This window comes from Copidosoma floridanum, unplaced genomic scaffold, assembly GCF_036245765.1.
Source record: "Copidosoma floridanum isolate Cflo_tuat_1 unplaced genomic scaffold, Cflo_Japanese_pri ptg000012l, whole genome shotgun sequence".
Classification (NCBI taxonomy): domain Eukaryota; kingdom Metazoa; phylum Arthropoda; class Insecta; order Hymenoptera; family Encyrtidae; genus Copidosoma; species Copidosoma floridanum.
Genome location: NW_028321889.1, coordinates 6,567,423 through 6,586,309, shown reverse-complemented (window position 1 = coordinate 6,586,309; position 18,887 = coordinate 6,567,423). Strand labels below are relative to the sequence as shown.

The 18,887-nt window shown below is 36.7% G+C and overlaps 4 protein-coding genes across 5 annotated transcripts in view; 2 read left to right on the top strand and 2 right to left on the bottom strand.

Moving 5' to 3' along the window:
* Window positions 1–1,669, bottom strand: part of LOC106635723 (bromodomain adjacent to zinc finger domain protein 2B) — a 37,632-nt gene extending 35,963 nt beyond the window's left edge. For both annotated transcript variants that reach the window (XM_089590535.1, XM_089590534.1), the window contains exon 1: window positions 334–1,669. The gene's annotated coding sequence lies outside the window, so the exon portion shown is untranslated. The remainder of the gene's footprint in view (window positions 1–333) is intronic.
* Window positions 1,670–3,255: 1,586 nt separating this feature from the next.
* On the top strand, window positions 3,256–11,856 carry LOC106647961 (LIM and SH3 domain protein F42H10.3). The gene is made up of 6 exons (XM_014364552.3): window positions 3,256–3,842; window positions 7,496–7,590; window positions 7,994–8,265; window positions 8,429–8,644; window positions 8,781–8,917; window positions 8,995–11,856. Exons 1-6 carry the CDS (start codon window positions 3,774–3,776, stop codon window positions 9,172–9,174), a joined length of 969 nt encoding a protein of 322 aa, XP_014220038.1. The 5' UTR covers window positions 3,256–3,773; the 3' UTR covers window positions 9,175–11,856.
* Window positions 11,857–11,962: 106 nt separating this feature from the next.
* l(2)37Cb (DEAH-box helicase 16 lethal (2) 37Cb) lies at window positions 11,963–16,096 on the bottom strand. Its single transcript, XM_014364506.2, has 14 exons — window positions 15,916–16,096; window positions 15,480–15,668; window positions 15,242–15,410; window positions 14,919–15,160; window positions 14,652–14,848; window positions 14,470–14,577; window positions 14,205–14,392; window positions 13,815–14,119; window positions 13,577–13,734; window positions 13,227–13,500; window positions 12,730–13,165; window positions 12,544–12,649; window positions 12,304–12,480; window positions 11,963–12,218 (listed from the first exon to the last, which is right to left on the bottom strand). Exons 2-14 carry the CDS (start codon window positions 15,646–15,648, stop codon window positions 12,087–12,089), a joined length of 2,661 nt encoding a protein of 886 aa, XP_014219992.2. The 5' UTR covers window positions 15,649–15,668; window positions 15,916–16,096; the 3' UTR covers window positions 11,963–12,086.
* Window positions 16,097–16,233: 137 nt separating this feature from the next.
* LOC106647931 (ATPase WRNIP1) lies at window positions 16,234–18,455 on the top strand. The gene is made up of 6 exons (XM_014364507.2): window positions 16,234–16,619; window positions 16,707–16,883; window positions 16,955–17,356; window positions 17,432–17,849; window positions 17,920–18,135; window positions 18,211–18,455. Exons 1-6 carry the CDS (start codon window positions 16,320–16,322, stop codon window positions 18,309–18,311), a joined length of 1,614 nt encoding a protein of 537 aa, XP_014219993.2. The 5' UTR covers window positions 16,234–16,319; the 3' UTR covers window positions 18,312–18,455.
* Window positions 18,456–18,887: the final 432 nt, after the last annotated feature.

The window sequence follows — 18,887 nt, the reverse complement described above, 5'->3', positions numbered from 1 at the left end:
CGCACACCTATTACACATACAAAGCCGCGCGCCTTCGTTTTCCCGTTATAGCAACCGACAGCACCAGTAGAATAGTTATACTCGTATGCATACACGCAATCCGTGGACTAGGTAGGTACAATTACAACCTCTACCGATGTATCGTATTGGTACCTATGTATATTCCGCGCGAGCTTCGCGTGTGAGAGTATGCGCCTATATCAGATGTATATAAGAGACAACCGAACGTGTGTACGTGTGTTTATTGTATATAGATAGGCAGTACAGAAAACGCGATCAGAGAGAAAGAGATAAATTGACGAAAAAAATTGATGATAAAAAAAGTAAACTCACAACAGTCGACGATATCTTGCCGATGGAGGACTTTTGGAAAAATCAACTGACACTGGTGGACATCAAGTATAACGATATTATCTGCACCAATTGTTAAGTTCGCAGGTATTTTAGTTATACGCACAGGACTCACATCAGAACCAGAACGCACGTAATACTAAAAGACACACCTAAGAAGAAGACTAGCGTTCCGAGTAGTTATAGCTCTTGTTGGGTAGGCATAACAATAATAATAATAATAATGTCCTCGTAGCTGCTGCTCCTTTTTTTTCCACTTGGCCCGCAAGTACTTTACATGTATGTAGGTATACGAGGTGTATCGGTCAATCAGCCGTTTTTTATCATCTCCAACAACACTGGCACTCACATGAGCTGCGGTGGGTATTTAATTGAGCATCGGCAGCCTTTAAAGTGGATGAGACACTGCCGTCGATGGCCAAGAAGGAGGTACGGAGCGTGAGTCGCCGCGACGAGGATCGCGACCATGTCGCGTGGGGTATATATGTTATACTTATATGTTTTCGAGCACCACCACACTCCAGCAAGTCTAGATGGAGAGCATCGGCAGGCGGCGGCAGCGGCAGGGAGCGGGAGAAAGGGAAGGGAGAAAGGAGAGGTAAAAAAAAAAAAAAAAAGGTATAATAAAAAGAGGAAGAGCGAGCGGCGGCAGGCTGCAGGCGGCAGCGTCGATGCTCCTATATATAGGTAAGGTGTACGACGACAACGACGACGATGAAGACGACAACGGCGGGCAGCGTCAGGCGCGTCAATGGAAAACTTTGGCGCATCCTCCAACTAGGTCCTCGGGCAAGGGCTCGCTAATCCAGGAGCTCGTCATCGTCGCGGCCGCGCGCGCGTGCACTATTATTTATTATTATTATTATTCTCACTGTTACGGGTACACGACGTACCTCAGCCCTCGCACTCTCAACGAAATTTCGGGGTCGAGATAACTAAACTTGTTGATGAGCGCTGTTAAACTGCACTGTTGTTATCCAATTGTAGTGCAACCACCACCGCCACCCTCTCTCGCCAACCCCCGCGCGATATCACAATTATCACAACGAAATGGTAATGCCACACACAGTCCTTGCTCTTTGCTTTTATGTATATACATGTATATGTACCGCTAGCCTAGATATTTGTATTATTATTGTATACACCCACACGTACAACAATCACGCACAGAGAGCACTGCAAAGTGTACGTATATGTATACGCGTACTGGCGCCAGAGAGAGAAACGCGCGTTACCTACATGGTACAACGTATATAATAATATAACGCGCACAGCGCTGAGGAGGAGAGGATATTCGCACGGCTCGTGTAACTGGTGTGCTGCTGGCTGACTGGCCTGGCAGTGGCGTCACTCGCTTTGGATTCTCGGTCCTCGGCCGGACGAACGCGAAAAGAGAGGAGAGAGAGAGTGTGCAGCTGCCCGCGAGAGATGAGCTTGTGGCGCCCCCCGCCCCGCTGACCGAATATCACGCGAAAGTGTTGTCTTTATCGGCAACAAAGTCGCTCGAGCTCGAGTGATAATACTACTTCCTCAGATAATCTACCGCCGATCGCCGAGACGGCCCTTTTATAGTTTTATGCATCCCTCGTCACGACTATATAATATATTGCACCCTATTACCCTAAAAGTTATCTCCTGTGATTGCTTGTTAACCGATTATTACAATTTGACTTCATTTTTCAACGGTGGATTTTATACGTACAATAGTTTTAGTAAGCGTTACTCGTACATTGCTCGTTAGCTTAATTATTTGCTACGTCAATTAATTATTTTTATTTTCAATTTTACATTATTTTTGAAAACTAACGTTAATATTATATGCGGCTAGAAGGTAGAACAGGGGGTGAAAACCTTATACACGTTTAGTCACTAAAAGTAAAAATACATGTTTGTAATTTAATTATTCACTATCGAGTTTTTTTAAACTTTAATTAATGGATTTTTAATAGCGTAATTAGTTTTGTAATATCTTTACTCCTTTTAAGATAAGCCGGATAATTTATCGAAATTGAGACTCGAACGTGATAAATACAATATACGTGTGAGTGTTTTCCTGTTTTCAAATCTTCCATTCTACTGTTAATTATATGCTTTACAGGTACCTTTCAGAATTTTAACAGTAGTGTATTGTATCTCAGTTACATGGGAAAATACTAAATATACTTACCCACCGGACGACAATAAAATCAACTCTCATTACATTACACGCCATAGAATTTGGATATATTCGGGCTACCGTTTACTTAATTAAAAAATAGAACCCACTGTTTTTTTTAAATGATGGAACAACTGTTTTTCATGCGTCTAATACTGAAAACCAACGAATTAGGTGTTGTTTTTTTCTATCATTGAAAAAACTCGGAGTTTGAAAAAAAACCCATCCAACAGACTTAACAAATCATTATTTAGTTATCAATCAAGACATCTTTCTACGATAAGAGAGTAAGAGAGAGAGAGAGAGAGAGAGAAAGAAGGGGTACAATAAACACTAATTCTACCATAAAACAACCAAAACTGTGTTAAAGTAGACGATAAGCACCAATATAATTATAAATGATGAATAATAATACCACATATATTATTGAGTATAAATATGAACGGCTAATCAAAAATATACCGTAGCTATCCTCAAGATAGAATCGCAGTCATATCCATATGGATATTAATACATCTCTAGCATTGCGGGATCAATTTTTCTCGGCCAATCAAAGGAAAACCACGTACCCTTGAGTTTTGAGTATACCTATCATTCGACTGGTTCCAGCTCTCCCACTCCTTTTTATTATATATCCAGCCATTCTAAAAGCATCAGCAGCGCGCGAGCCAACTGCCGAAACTGCGCGGCAGCGAGCAGAGGCGGCGGCACTGGCGGCGGCGGCGGCACGGCAGTATATACTCCTCGAACACTCCAGTCTCCAGTCATGCAGATTGTGTTGCTTACGGAGGTACTCATCTACGACGCGTCGACACACGGCAATATACCTGTATGTACACGCTCCAGAGAGACTGGACTTGGACAGACTTGGGCGTGCGCGTAACTCTGCGATAAAAGACTGCACCATATACATTACTTTTACTATACCGGCTTTGATTTACGTTCTCTGGAAGATCTCCAGCATTGAATAGTACAAACCAGGGAGATATAGAGATCGCATAAGGACGGAGGTTGGTGTGTCGGCAGCGCATTTGTGTACATGTAATATATATACACATACCTACACATTGAGGACATCTATCTCCACACACACCACGGACATCATCAGAGAGTTGTAGGACTTGTAGGTGAGTCCCGCGAGATCGTGAGCTGCTGACCATCTGCGGACTCCAGGCGGTGAATACTATATACATCCAGGGACGGTGTTGTGCGAGAGAGTGCTGGCTGTTTAGGTACCAGAAGTCATCGTACTTAATCTGGCACGACCATGAGCAAGACGTGCGCTCGCTGCGAGAAGACGGTCTACCCGATAGAGGAGCTCAAATGCCTGGACAAGGTGAGTGCTGAATATATACGTAGTACTCTCACATGCATACATACATATATACCTACCAGCATAGAGATGATGATAATAGCAACAATAATATGTGTAACGAGTACACACAGCAGCCATACATATGTGTGTATATATAGCTATACTGTGCTGCACATTGGCAATAAGCTGTGCTTGTATATATACAACACCCCCTTGCAAATCCCTCCGTACCCCACCCTGCAAGGCCCGAGCCCATTTCGGGCCCGATCTCCGGTATAATTGTGTATAGTTATACCTCGTGTGTACAGTTAGTGTGTGAGTTGAGTGACGTTACGAGGTAAGCGACACTTTCAAGCTTACGACCAATACGATTAAATTAATACATTACTTACTCTCTTTACCTCTTCAAAAATTAAGTACTTGGGTCTAATGAGACCCTTGTGCGGACTTTTGGTTGGGGCGTACGCCCGGAACTCTCTTCTCTACCATAGAATATCTGGAAGGATGTGGAATTTTGTGACCCGCGTAATTTGAAACGCGTATATTTTCTCAATTCCGTGAAACGTGGCACATTTTTTATAGTAAGAATTCCGTAAGATACAGCTGACAATTAAGTATCTTATCTTTTTTAACAGCTAGTGATAAAAAAAAATACAATATGCAAGGAGCTTAAATCAAAATTAGAACGTTGTCTTTGACACACATGTAAAAGGTATACAATGCAAGTGCTAGGCTCAAGTATGACCTTCGCTCGTTGAGCGTCCAAACAGCATCTATACGCCCTATGGCCGGATACGCGCCAGCAAATGCAGACAGTTTCTTTTACATCGAAAATGCACACTAACGATAAGCTACTAAAAAACACTCGCAAAACAATGAATCATTTTTTTCTTAAAGGCGCAATACAAAGTGATACAAAGTGTCGGTAACGAGACAAATATGTAGTTAATAAAACTGTTTCTCAACCATTTTTAAGCATTAGTAACAGTAGTTAAGAATTTAAATGAGTGGGAAATTGAATTTTTTGTTTTCGATAAACACGTTCAATTGATTTCTACACTTTTTTCTTTTCAATTTTTTTAATTTTACTCGGTTTAAAAAAAAGTTTTTACTACTGATTAAGTGTATTTCACGTTACGCGTTGTAAATCGTACCGTTACTAGTGTTATTAATTTGTGATTATCAATACATAGAAAAAATCGATTATTGATGTTTATCAATGTTATCAAAGAAAATTACTTAAGTTGCTTCATCCGATTACACATCTTTCCACCAGCAGTAAACTATTATTAAAGAATTTTTATTAAGAATGTTTGTATTACTATTTTTGTTTCTTGGAACGTGGTAGTATTTATTACAGTTTTCAAAACCTTAGCACTGCAAGCTTTAATTAATTTTTATACATATAAATACATGATTAAAGAAAAAAATCCACATTTTACTTTTTAACTCTTACAAACAAAAAATGCTTTTGTTTGAAAAACATTTTTTTCCATATATTTTCTAGTTTTCGATCCATTAGCCATCTATTGCTTAAGGGTAAGTGGTGTGTGATGATATGTCTTTCATTGTTGGCTAGAATAACGCCTATTAGTGCACTGCCCACCTATACGGTAAAAGAAAAAAAGTATGTCCGGGGCCCAATTGATTAAACGTGTATATCACATCTGAAGTTGAGTTTTTAGATCTCACATTTACGACGACCTTTACCCTTGTGGTCTCTAGAGGCTGCACACTAAAAAACTAACTTATGCACAGTACACAAACGTGATGCCATAACGTTGAATAATGTATTTAGTATGCATAAAAGCACACGAAAAATATATTGACGTCACGTAATGCAGCACAGATGCATCCAAATAATAAATCGTTAAACGTGCACTATATGAATTTTCAAAAATATAATTTTAACACCATAGCGTAAAAGACACGAGGCGACAGCATCGACGGTGCTTTCTATATTTATCTGACGTGCATTTTAGTGTTCCCCAAAGGAGTGTTGAGACCCAGGTTTTCTGATTGGTTGAGAAAAATTGTGCCCAACGATGGAGAAGTATTTATACATTCGTCTCGTCTGCAGATTAAGTAGCAATACGTTATAGTCACCGCTGGTGCACTTTTATTGGTGTCTTATCACTCCCTGGAGGATCACTAGCACATTTAGTACAAAAGACGTGAACGAATTTGTTTTTATTGGCAGAGATACCTCTTTGAGTCTGAATGCAATTTTGCTCAAATTTGACCTGTACATCGTAAACACACACAATTTCAATGTAATATTCTTACCGCAACATCCAGTGTACGGTAAATAATTTGTTGTTACTGGATGGTGTAGATACTCATTAAAATTACCTATTTTTAATCAAATTTTTTTTTAATTAATCGAATATGAAAGAAGAAAATAAATTAAATATCTAAAATAGTAAGTACACAGAAATACATTTTCAATAAATCTTGCTAAATTTCAATTAACTTCGCCAAAACCAGTATTAAATTGTTCTTTAAAAATGTAAAAAAAAAAAAAGATGGTCAAAACTCATTGTCTATTAGCTAATTTAATTCTCGATCAGTAGAATAGGAGGTTAAAGTAGAAAGTTTATGAATTTTTTTATTTCGGTCAGACCCAATTTTATTATTCAAACTCGGGCTTCCTTCACAGAGTGTCGACTAAAGAGACGTACTTTAACATTCTTGAAATATGCATCTGTATGACGTTATCCACGAATACAATTAGTTGATAGCGAAAAAACAAATTTAGGGAACCCTGCAAATATTTAATAAGAAATAATTTTTGTTTTTCCGCGCCTATTATCACATACATTTCGTAAATAAATGTTTTTCAACTGTTTTGAAACACAACTTTTACTGTAAATAATTTTTATATAACTTCTTATTGTTGCAAATAACACTATCACTGATTGAGCTTGAAGCGAATATTTAAGAGAATTTAACGTGCTCCAGCGACAAAACAAAAAATACGAGAGTAGTATTATTATTTATTAGTATACCCATGTACACATGGCTTGGATATATATCTTAGGGTTGCCTGCAAGTATAGCTTTACTTTTATCTCAGCTATAGACGTAAATAGATACCCAAATAAAAACTTAATGGGGCTGTAATAGTGGTAGGGAAGGGAACTAATAGCCCACTCCTAAAGCCTTCATTATCACCCTAAGTTTCTATTTGGGTACATTCGGTATGGTTTTCAATATGTAAAAATCTTAAATTTTGTATCCATAGACATGCCATCCCATGATACTATTTTTCACTTTGTATCTTGTCACACGGATGTATTACCAACCATATTATAACAATTATGCAAGTCGTACTACATCTCTATACTAGGAGCGTTGTGATTTTACAACAGTTTTTTTTTCCTCATACTGTGCAATGCGTCCTGAATTGCCGCGTCCCCTCCCTCTCTTTCGTTTCCTCACCACCCACTCTCTCGTTGGCGCGTTCCTCTCACTCTTTTACTTTCCGTGTAGGACTTATTCGAATTTAAAAAAAAAAAAAAAAAAACAGAATCCCTTTCGATTCGCTCCTTTCTTGTAACTAAAAATTATCGTCCCAACTTCTTTCACTTCTTGTACATCTTTCTGACGAAACTTGTATTTTTTTTCACGTATTTTCAATTTACTCAATCAATTATGTATTTTAATTTTTTACAGATATGGCACAAGCAGTGCTTCAAATGCCAAGGCTGTGGGATGACTCTCAATATGAGAACATACAAAGGTTTCAACAAACAACCATATTGTGGAGCGTAAGTATAATATCGATTCATCTTTATACATTTTTATTAATGGACTAACAATTTGTAGATTGAAATGCCTCATAGTTTTGACACAATTGTATAATGGACTTTTTTTATTTGTTGATAAAAATTATTACTTTCAATAAAGATACAATAACTTCAACTGCCTTTACAATACACTTTTACTGTCTGTAGCATAAGGAATCATTTCTAGAGTTGAGATGATTTTTGCTGGGACAAAGATAAAATTAAAGAAGTGCCGAGGGAACGGTGTCCTAAAGTTATACACTTTTCTGCTGATGGGCTTCTTACAAATTTCTAAAATTACTTACCTATAATTTTTTTTTTTTTTTTTTTTTTTCGTTACTTACATTTTTACAGTAACAGTAATTTTTACTTTGCGTACTTTCAGGCACATACCAAAGGCAAAGGCCACAACAATGGCAGTGACCCCCGAATTGACTCGTATTGCCGAAAACACGAAAATCCAGAGTAATGTCAAGTATCATGCAGAATTTGAGAAGGCAAAAGGCAAATTCACTCAAGTCGCTGATGATCCCGAGACAATGCGAGTCAAACAGAACAGCAAAATTATTTCGAACGTGGCCTATCACGGTGAACTTGAGAAAAAAGCAATGATGGAGCAAAAAAGAACGATGACGGGAGAAAATGGCGAACAAATAGGTAACGAGACTTATGAGCACCTCTAATTGCTATCGTTCTTGTTTCGTACGAGCTCTCACATTTGTGTTCATTAAGCTTCGCACATTAGTGACATATAATACCTTAACAATTCCATAGAATTCGCTTGTTTTAGAGCCAAAATTTTTTTTTTTGTAATGCTTAGAATACGTAGAGTATACAGACGGCACGATCTCGCCAGCGAGTAGCGTTAATGCGAATCCCCCAGCACCGATCTCGACGCGACCGGCAGTTCAGTCGCCGGTACAGCGCACGCCTGGTCGTATTGCCGATTATGATCCACTGAAAGAAACCAGGCCTAGTCCTTACTCCGCTAGACAGGCCGCTACTACCGTCATTTACACGAGCGACAAAGGCCCAGGTAATTCTGATTTTTTGCTAGAGCTATCGCCTCCTTGTAATGTCCGCTTTTTCATAAACGATCATACCACCGATTAATGACATGTGTATGCACACCTTGTCGTTCTATTAATATTTTTGATCATTACCGTGTTTAGTGACAAATCCACCGACACGAAAAATTGGTTCGGTTGCTGACATTGATCCTGTAAACGAGTACTATGGATCCCTCACCCCAGCTACGAATAATAATTACGTTCAGTCATCGCCACCACCGCCAGTGGTAAACACAGGAGTAAGTTATTCAATCTTTCAAATGATTTTGCTATAGTTAAGATTATAGTGTTAAAAGTGATAATTACTTTTTTTTAGCGTGTATATCGAGCAATGTACGATTATGAAGCTCAAGATCACGACGAAGTAAGTTTTTGTGACGGTGATTTAATAATCAACTGCACAGCCATTGACGAAGGGTGGATGACTGGTCTTGTGCAGCGTACAGGGCGCCAAGGGATGTTGCCAGCAAACTACGTTGAGCCGGCTCAAATTTGAATTTTGCAAGCCTGTTGCTTTTTCATGAAAGCTGTTGTTGAAGAAAAAAAAAAAAAAAAAAAAAACACTCCTGATAACGAAATGAGTGAGCATGTTAATTATAGAGTTTAAAGTCTACTGTTTAAGACGTTCAATTTATTTAACTAAGCGAAAAGTAACCAGTTCTTTTTAGAAGAAGTGCGTTACTTAATTTCTATTTGAATGCTAGACAATTGTCAGAGATGGAAAAATTTCTTCTCGCAAGTAGACTTCCAGAAATTAAGCTTGTTTAATATTTATTGTAATGGGCAGCAAGCTTTTTAAACTTACAGCTTATTCTTTTATTAACTTTAAAAGATGCTTTAAGTTTATGTTTAAGACTAAATACAAAATAAAAAAATTAAAGAATTATTAATTTATTGAATTTCGAGCAATAAATTTTTTGTTTAACTAATTTACTAACAATTGATTATGAAACATGCATTTTTATACATATATATTTTTTTTTTACGGTATATATCTTTGAAAAATCTTATTGTGTGCAAAACTCGTGTATATTAATATTTTATACTTAGTTGAAATTTTCTTTTCTACATTTAAGGCTTCAGTACCTAAAAATTTTAATGTATGAGAATGCTATTGAAACCAACGTGTCAGATGAAAACATCAAATCATCTCCCGTTAGTGCCTAAAACACATGTGTCTGTTAATTACTTTATTGTTTCCGTCTGTGTGATCCATTTAAAATATTCATAACTTGCTCTTAATATATTTTTAGCGTTTTATAAAGCATTGCCTGTCAATAGTCTTTACTTGCAGGTTTCGTTAATTGAATAATGTAATGTTTTGAGAATTTTACGTTTTCATATCATTTATTTATAAATATTTATTTGTAATATTTAATCATCAAAGAGCTTAAAAAACAGTGACAACTCAGCCATTTGGCTAAATTGTGAAAAATATTCCAACATTTTGGGACCATATTCAAATACAGATAAAGTAAAAGTTTTTAGCTCTTATATTAGTTTAAATCTGGATATTTGAGTCGATACGTATTTCAACTAAAATTTACTCTATTAAATGCATAATTAGTTTTTAGTTACGTTTGTTGTTAAATGAATTTCATGAAAGTCTAATTAAAAATCTAAAAAAATTGTAATGCCTCTTTTATAGTAAGCTTTTGTTTGGGACTTTAATAATAGTATTTGAAATTTATAGTAGAATATGTTTTCCATTCTGAGAATTCTGAGGACATATAAATATTATACTGATGTTACATACGTTTAAATATCTTTTGTAGCAAATGATTGTTAATATTGTGATCAAATTTATGTGCCTTATGCAAGCTTCGAACTAATCTGTTTTTCAGACTGATAGCAGAGGTTTGTGATTTTCCACAACTAAAAAAAAAAATAAACATGAAACGGTATTAAGTGGCCTTATAAACTAACTGTAAGTTGTAATAAAGAATTGAATGATAGTAGCTGAATTGTATTACTATTTTTAATGGTAATACTATTATCATTGTTAAACTTGCCTTCTTTTATATGTTGAAAAAAAAAAAAAAAATAACGTAAATATTATGTAGATATTAGAATCTAAAAATAACCATTGTTTATTATCAAATAAATGCTAAGTTTTCATTGAGTTTATAAAAACAACTAGAAATTACAATTTAAAAAATTGTAAAAAAATTTCGTGGAGTGCAGAAATGAATATAGTATATTGTGTATGATTATGGATTCAAGGTGATTCTTATCAATCGTTATATTGCGGTATACAAACTCGCTCCTCACTAATCAACTCACGCTTACGCGAGTGGCGGTATTAGTTTTTTTTTTAGATTCTTTTTTCTCGCGAATGTCAGACTTTTCTATACAAATGTAAAAAAAAATTAACACAAATTGAATAGGGACTCGTCAAGTAAGGAAGTACGATACGTAGCCATTTTTTGAACAGATCGTACCTTGGGCGAATTTACTCACGTGAGAATCTCGTCCTAGTCGATCTAACTTCGTAACCTTAGCCTCGGAAAAAGTAGTCTTCTCTCCATTTTTTGATATAATCCTAATGTATTCAGCGTTAAGTCGTTAACCTTGCATAATTATTTAAATAATAAGCCATTCTATCTACGTAATATATATATATATTAATTGATTGAAATATTTTTATTTCTAATTTCATGAATTTAAGTATACCAGATCTCAATACGCGATCCACGGCATTTACTGTTGAGTCCTAATATTATATCAGTTGATTTAAGGATTACGATTAAAATAAATTTCAATCATAAAATTGCGTTCAAAATTCTTGTTAATTTATAAATATAATACTGTTTCTTTATCATTAGGGTGTTACTTTTAATTTTATTTTAATTTGTTTTGAATCATCACTTTGTGCCAAGTTTTGAAAAGTTTCTATTCATTATTTTAATTATAAGTATTTGCATGAATTTTTATTAGCCATTTTTGATTTCGTCAAATCTAATGAAACGCTTTCAATGGAATCCTAGTATTATTCATACTTAGGTTTAAATTTTGCATAATAATTTATGCCATTTATGTGCGATACACTATTATATTTAATTTAATCTTTTGGTAAGCGTAGGCTGATCAGGTAGGAGCATGTAAAGCTTTTTATACCGCAATTATGATAATCAAAATCAAAAACAACATGCATTTTCTTTCAATAAAGAAATTTGTAAATCACTGTAAGTTTATTTAATGTTTATTGTGAATACTCAATAAAGTTATTATTTACGCAATCAATTTATTTACAATATTTTTTGCTATTACACATGAAAAATCTTTACGTATTATAAGTAAAAAATTTCACATGGATGTGCAACATATGCATAAATGCATTATAATTATAATTGATTTTAAAAGTGAAATTTTAAAAACTGTACAAACATCACATTTTTTACATGATATTTAATTCGTTCCATCGAGATGAGCTCGGCCAGCGACTTTCGGCATTTTTTTGTTTGTCGAGTCTTCAAGTTCTTTGGGTTTATAATAATGCGGAGCGACTTCTAAAAGCCATTTGGATTCGATTTCTGTGACCTAAATAATTGTTTACACATATAAACATGGTGTAAAAGAGAGCAGTTAACTGTGTGAAATGAAAATACAAAATTTGGTTACAAACCTGCCGCATAAACTCTTTTGTTGTAAATACCAACTCGTGGTACAAGATCCATCGAGGTAACTCTTGAAAAAGAGAGCTATTAGGATGAATAGACACAGTTTGATTGTGCTTTGCCGTTTTATAATTTCCTCCTTTTGATAATTTAGCCACATGATAAAAGTAACCAGCCGTAATTGCCTGTAATAATTTATGGATAAAGCTTTGGGCCATTGGAATGAAAGTTTAATCACAATTAACTACCTTTCTCATGTTAATGGTTTCATTTATGCCAGAAACTAAATCCATTTCTACACGCTGCATCAACCCTACCAATTGTTCTCTTACATCTCTAGCCCTTTTCATTGATCTAAGGTGATAAAAAAAAAATAATGTAAGAGCATAAGGTAAAAGTACAAAATGTGTATCTCAAGGAAGAAGTTAAACTACTTGTATTGAATGAAATTTGAATAACACCATTCCGTGCTGTAATCGCTTTGCTGCCACTGATTGTAAACGTTGAGAAGAACAAGGTGATCACCACCAGGGACGTTGAAATTTTTACGAGCAGCATCCGCGTAAATAATTTTATCTTTTGGTCTGTAAAATATTGCACCATTTACGGACAGCATAGCAGAAATGGTCGCCATTTCTTCAGAGCAACGATACTTTTCGCTGGCCATTAACATTTTTGCCATCATTGGGTCGACTGGAAACTCGGCCATTCTTCTGCCAAGTTTCGTGAGTTCACCTCGATGGTTGAGTGCACCTAACGCGTAGAGCTGTTCTAACGCCAATATTAACGTTTCGTGGGGTGGTGGATCCAGAAAATCAAAGTGGACCAAATCATTGATGCCCAAGGCTTTCAGAGTTAAAACCGCATTGCCTGTGAAAATAGAAATTGAAAAATACAGCTCGAAAACATAAACGGTATACTGATTTTTTACCTAAATTAATACGTTGAATTTCTGGAACTGTATTTTCTTCCATTTCATATTGATAGGCCCAAGATGTGTATAGTCTAAAACATTTGCCCGGAGCGACTCTCCCAGCTCTTCCTGCTCTCTGATTTGCAGAAGCTTTACTGATAGGTACGACCATTAAACTTTCCATTCCTGTTCGAGAATTAAAGTTATTCTGTTTTGCAAATCCAGGGTCGATGACGTAGATTATATTGTCTATCGTTAACGAGGTCTCGGCAATATTTGTGGCTAATACGACCTACGGTATTGGCATAAATATTTATAATCGATTAAGCGGTTTTTTTTTATCAAGGTATGTATATGTATTTTTCTACCTTTCTAGCCCCAGGAGGCGTTGGCAAAAAGATTTTAGCCTGCATCTCACTCGGCAGATTGGCATAAACAGGTACAATTATGAGTTCTGATACTTTACTGCCTAATCTTTTAGCCCTATCTTGAAGCATTTCGTGGCAAGTTTCAATTTCTTCTTGACCTATTGTAAAACAAACGCCATAGTACTATTTCAATGCGAATTGGTTAATATTAATATTGGCCTAAAAAATGATTGGATACCTGTAAGAAATACAAGTACATCTCCTGGAGGTTGAGTCGTGTGTATTTGTAAAACCGTAACCACCGCTGCATCGATGTAGTCGGCTTCGGGTGCTTTTGTATAAAATATATCAACGGTATATCGCCTTCCGGGAACTAAGAAAATCGGGGCCTCGTCGAAAAATTCAGCAAATTTGCTCGCATCCAGAGTAGCAGACGAAATAATAAGTTTCAGATCAGATCGAAAACGCGCTATATCTTTGATCAACCCAAACAGGATATCGGTATGTAATGTTCTTTCGTGAGCTTCATCAATAATCATTACGCTAAAGCAAAAATACTAATATTTATTTTTTATCATACGTATTGTATAATATATTATGAAACCAACAAATTAAAGCGTAATGATACCTATAAGATGCGAGATCTGGTTCACTGAGAAATTCCCTGTGCAGAGTACCATCTGTCATGTATTTGATTCGCGTGCGATGTGATGTACAATCTTCAAATCGAATAGCGTAACCAACCTCATTTCCTAACTTGACTCCCATTTCATGGGCAACTCGAGCAGCAACTGACATGGCTGCAACTCGTCTTGGCTATAAAAATTAGTACAAAATTTCATTGATGGAAATGCATCCCTACAATATCACATGATACTTGTGTAAATTCTTACCTGTGTGCAGCCAATCAATTTGTCATCTTTCGTGAATCCAGCTTCGTATAGATACTGTGGTATTTGTGTGGTTTTACCAGATCCAGTTTCACCTCTAACAATGAGGATCTAAAACAAAGAAAATAAATACATCAGAAATATGCTAAAACAATTTGCGAACCAAGCAAAATTAATATGAGTACCTGGTGGTCTCTGATAGCCTGAATAAGTTCTTTTTTGTACTTGTACACAGGTAAACTCTTTTGAGTTTCTTCGATGCTTGTTAACTTGCGTTCCGTAGGAGCAGGTATATCTTTTTTATCTTTCTTATCTCCAGCAAGTTGAAGAGACTGTACAAATTCAATTTCATCCTCCAGAAGAAGCTCGTATTCTTCATCAACTATGAAATTAAAGAAAATTAGCTTCATGTTTCATTAGTGAAATTTAGTGAAAAGAGAAAACTATTGAACCTTTTCTGTCTCTTGCACCAAACCTGTATACTGCAGCGGACATTTGATCAGATTCCCATTTGTTCTGTTCTGATTGAGGTGGTTCTTTATCAATATATTCGGTATCGGGTGGAGGCTTTCCTTTCTCCAGTGGCATGTGGTAACGCTGAATTTTTTCAAGTTCCCTTGCTTTTTCATGTTCTTTCGCTAATCTGAGCAATTCTTTTTTGTGTGCCCTTTCTCTCTTTTCTTTTTCTGTCAATCTAAAATAATAGTAAAAATGTTGATTGTAATTTCAGCAAACTGCGAATTGCCAAGAACAAAAATACAAGAAAGGTCCTTACATTTCTTCATCAAACAAATACTCATCATCAACAATGTCAGCTTCTAATTCAGCAACTTTGTCTTCTTTACGTTTTTCCAAATATTTTCTGCGTGATTCTATACGTAACTTTGGTAAAAGTTTTTCCTTAGATGCCTCTTCCATGATTTTGAGTCTCTTAGCTGCTTCAGCTAGATAACACAATATTTTATTGAATTATCTCAATTTTCAGGCTACTTAATTTTTTTTATTTATCTTACCAGCTCCAGAGTTTGCTGGCATTGCAATTTTTCGCACTTTATCGTCATCTTTTGCTTTGAGGCGACTAGCAAATTCATCCCTTTCTTTGATATCCTTTTTTCGCCGTTCTTCCTCACTATCGACATCGCTATTCTCGCTCGAAGAATCTTTTCTCCTGTACTTCTTCATTTTTAGTGTATAGCTTGTAACTAAATAGAGTAGCATATAAAACGTGTTAATATTATTATAAGAATAAGATAATTGCAATATCAATTAAACACTGTATGGTAAAAATTTTCAAACTCATGCATAAAAACTTTGGTACAAATGACGTATCACTGTTTAAAAATTAAATTTTAACAATATTGTGAAAACAAAGTATTTACGTTCATGTATGAATACTTAAAACGTCCCGTATTTTGTTTACATTTTCAAATGTTTTGAAAAAAAGCTAACCTATTCAAGATGATTTCGATAGAAATTCCACGCCAATGCTCAATAAAATTGATAAATGACTAATCAACTGTTTGCTACAGTTGTCTGTTACAGTAAATTATTTAATATATTCACATTTGCTTTGTAAATAAACACGTAATGATTTGTTGCAATTGTGATTTCACTGTACAGCCTGCAGTTTAGTTTGCACAGTGCGCGCACCGCACACTAAACGCGATATATATATCAACACAAATATATACATATATACATACAGTGTACATATGTATATATACCGGCAATATCAGCTGATTTTTAACTCAAGTGACTCATAACAAATCTGGCGCAAATTTATCACACATGCACACCACGGGTTACAGGTGCAGTGTCTTGTCTTTTGTCGGGCGAAAAAAAATTACACCACGATGAGCAACCAGGAAGCAAATAAGCAAAATATGACAGAGTGTCCGATTTGTTATAAAACATTCAGCCAGAATTTAATCGAGACTCACGTCAATAAATGTCTTTTTCTGACCGAATCAACAAGCACATGTGAAGCGTCCACGCCAAAACGATCCTCATCTTTCAAAAGTATCACGGAAAATTCACCTGCAGCTAAAAGACCAAAACATTCCTTGTCAGTTTCAAAGAGTGAAGGTACTCTTGGCTCAACTTATGAAAACTCGAGTCCCAATAGGAAGTTTGGTTCGCAAGAATCGGCTTATGTGAGTATAGTTATAACAACTGGCATTAACAATTATGATTTTGTACTCATTGTAATCATGCATTATGATATGTTACCTGATTCACAGAAAAAAGAGCTTAGGCATCAGGACTCAGTTCCTCTGTCCGAAAGAATGAGACCTGCTGATATAATTTCGTACGTTGGTCAAACTCATGTGATAGGACAGGACAGTATGCTGTACAAATTGTTGACTAACACCGAAATACCGAATATTATTTTATGGGGCCCACCAGGATGCGGCAAGGTTGCAAATTTTATCACTCTTTCATCATTGTACTGGATCGATTTTTAAAATTTTGTTCATTTTCGTTTTAGACTTCCCTAGCACACGTTATTGAAAATATATGCAAACGTTGTCCCGGTGGTAAGTATCGCTTTGTCAAGCTCTCTGCTGCAATGTCGGGTGTAGCAGATGTTAAGACACTGATCGCAACGGCATCTAATGATCTGAAGTTTGGGAGGCGTACAGTCATATTTCTCGATGAAATACATAGATTCAACAAAACGCAACAGGACATTTTTTTACCCCACATTGAATCTGGCACTGTAACTCTGATTGGTGCCACCACCGAAAATCCGTCCTACACCATGAACTCGGCACTGTTGAGCAGATGCCGAGTTATAGTCCTCGAAAAACTGTCCATTGAGAATTTAACAATAATTTTGGAACAAGCTGTAAAGACTTTGGACGGATCAATTATTAACAAGTCAAAAAAAGTATTCATTCATCAATATTCATGATACAACTCGTAGTCGTCTGGTTTAAATGTAAAAGTCATGCTTAATTTTCAGAAACACAAAAATTCAAACACGGTTGCACGTGCCAGTGAAAAATTCATCATAGACAGAGAAGCGATTAACTGGCTAGCAGAAACGTCTGACGGGGACGCCCGAATCGCCCTTGGGGGATTAGAATTAGCTATTGAGAGCAAAATTCAGAATGAAAACGATTGCCAATCACCCGGTTGTATTTCCTTGGACGACATAAAAACCAGTCTCAAAAAGAGTCACATGCTGTACGACCGGACAGGGGATCAGCATTACGACATGATATCTGCGCTGCACAAATCCGTCAGATCGAGCGATGAAAATGCCGCGTTGTACTGGCTCACTAGGATGCTGGTCTCCGGTGAAGATCCCGTGTACATCGCGAGAAGGATGGTACGCGCGTCGGGCGAGGATATCGGCATGGAGGACCCAAAAGCTCTCGGTACGTATCAACAGGTACAATTGATAGAATCAAAGACACGGTCGTATATGTATATGTATCGTATGTCCAGGCTTGGCAGTCAACACGATGCAAGCCTGTAAAATGCTCGGGATGCCAGAATGCGATCTGTCGTTGGCCCAGTGTGTAACGTACTTAGCCAGGGCACCGAAATCTCGCATGGTCGACAGTGCTCTCAGAGCGGCCCAGAAGTACGTGTCCAGCTTCAAAGGTTGCCAGCCTCCGGTGCCTCTTCACTTGAGAAAGAAGCCTCAGCCGTTTGATTTCGGTAAAAAAGAAAAACAATCAACTCAACGTTCAGCTTTTCCGATGTTTTTTAATTAAATTTGAATAAACATTTCAGATCGTGAAAGCAAACGCGTAAGGATCAGTCCCGAAAACGACTCCGAAATGACGTACCTTCCGCGGCAAGTACAAAACGCCAACTTTTTTCCTCAAAATTAACAATTAAGACCAACCGATTATCTTGAAAATCCTATTTTTATATATTTTGTATAGTACACGATAGCGCTCGTAATGTTACGCGCAATATATTTTTTTACCAGCAATTAGAATGTAAATCCTTACGCATTAAAAAAAGATGATTCAGTGAGAAAAAAAAACAGAGCAACTGTTGGTGACTCTTTACCCTGTCATTGACCTTTTAACAGGTGCCATAGAAAAGTTCATAGGTCTCTACACCGAAGTATTTATAGAACCAGGCTGTGTTAACACATGCATATGTGTATATACCTAAATGGGTGTACTTGTACCCCACGACCGGTTGGACGAGTCGCGCGACGCGACGTTCTACATGGTTTCACCCAAAAATGAGAGGAGGGCCCCATCGACCGGCTCGCGATCGGCTGAGTGAAATTTCGTGGTTTTCCTCGTCGCGCCACGATGGCAATGCATGTACCGTTATACCCTTGAGCGCTGCACGAGCGTGGCTTCGCGAGGAGAGCTCCGCTGGCAGGCGAGAGTACAAATGAGTGTAACAAAACGCGAAGGGAGAGAAAGGAGGAGGAGGAGGAGCGGAGC

What these genes read in the sequence shown, in the direction of transcription:
- LOC106647961 (XM_014364552.3), top strand. Translation starts at nt 3,774, where the DNA reads ATGAGCAAGACGTGCGCTCGCTGCGAGAAGACGGTCTACCCGATAGAG. An exon ending in AGAAAATGGCGAACAAATAG is followed by an intron (nt 8,266 to 8,428) that starts GTAACGAGACTT and finishes TGTAATGCTTAG; the next exon opens with AATACGTAGAGTATACAGAC. An exon ending in CACGAGCGACAAAGGCCCAG is followed by an intron (nt 8,645 to 8,780) that starts GTAATTCTGATT and finishes TACCGTGTTTAG; the next exon opens with TGACAAATCCACCGACACGA.
- LOC106647931 (XM_014364507.2), top strand. Translation starts at nt 16,320, where the DNA reads ATGAGCAACCAGGAAGCAAATAAGCAAAATATGACAGAGTGTCCGATT. An exon ending in TTATTAACAAGTCAAAAAAA is followed by an intron (nt 17,357 to 17,431) that starts GTATTCATTCAT and finishes CTTAATTTTCAG; the next exon opens with AAACACAAAAATTCAAACAC. An exon ending in GGAGGACCCAAAAGCTCTCG is followed by an intron (nt 17,850 to 17,919) that starts GTACGTATCAAC and finishes TCGTATGTCCAG; the next exon opens with GCTTGGCAGTCAACACGATG.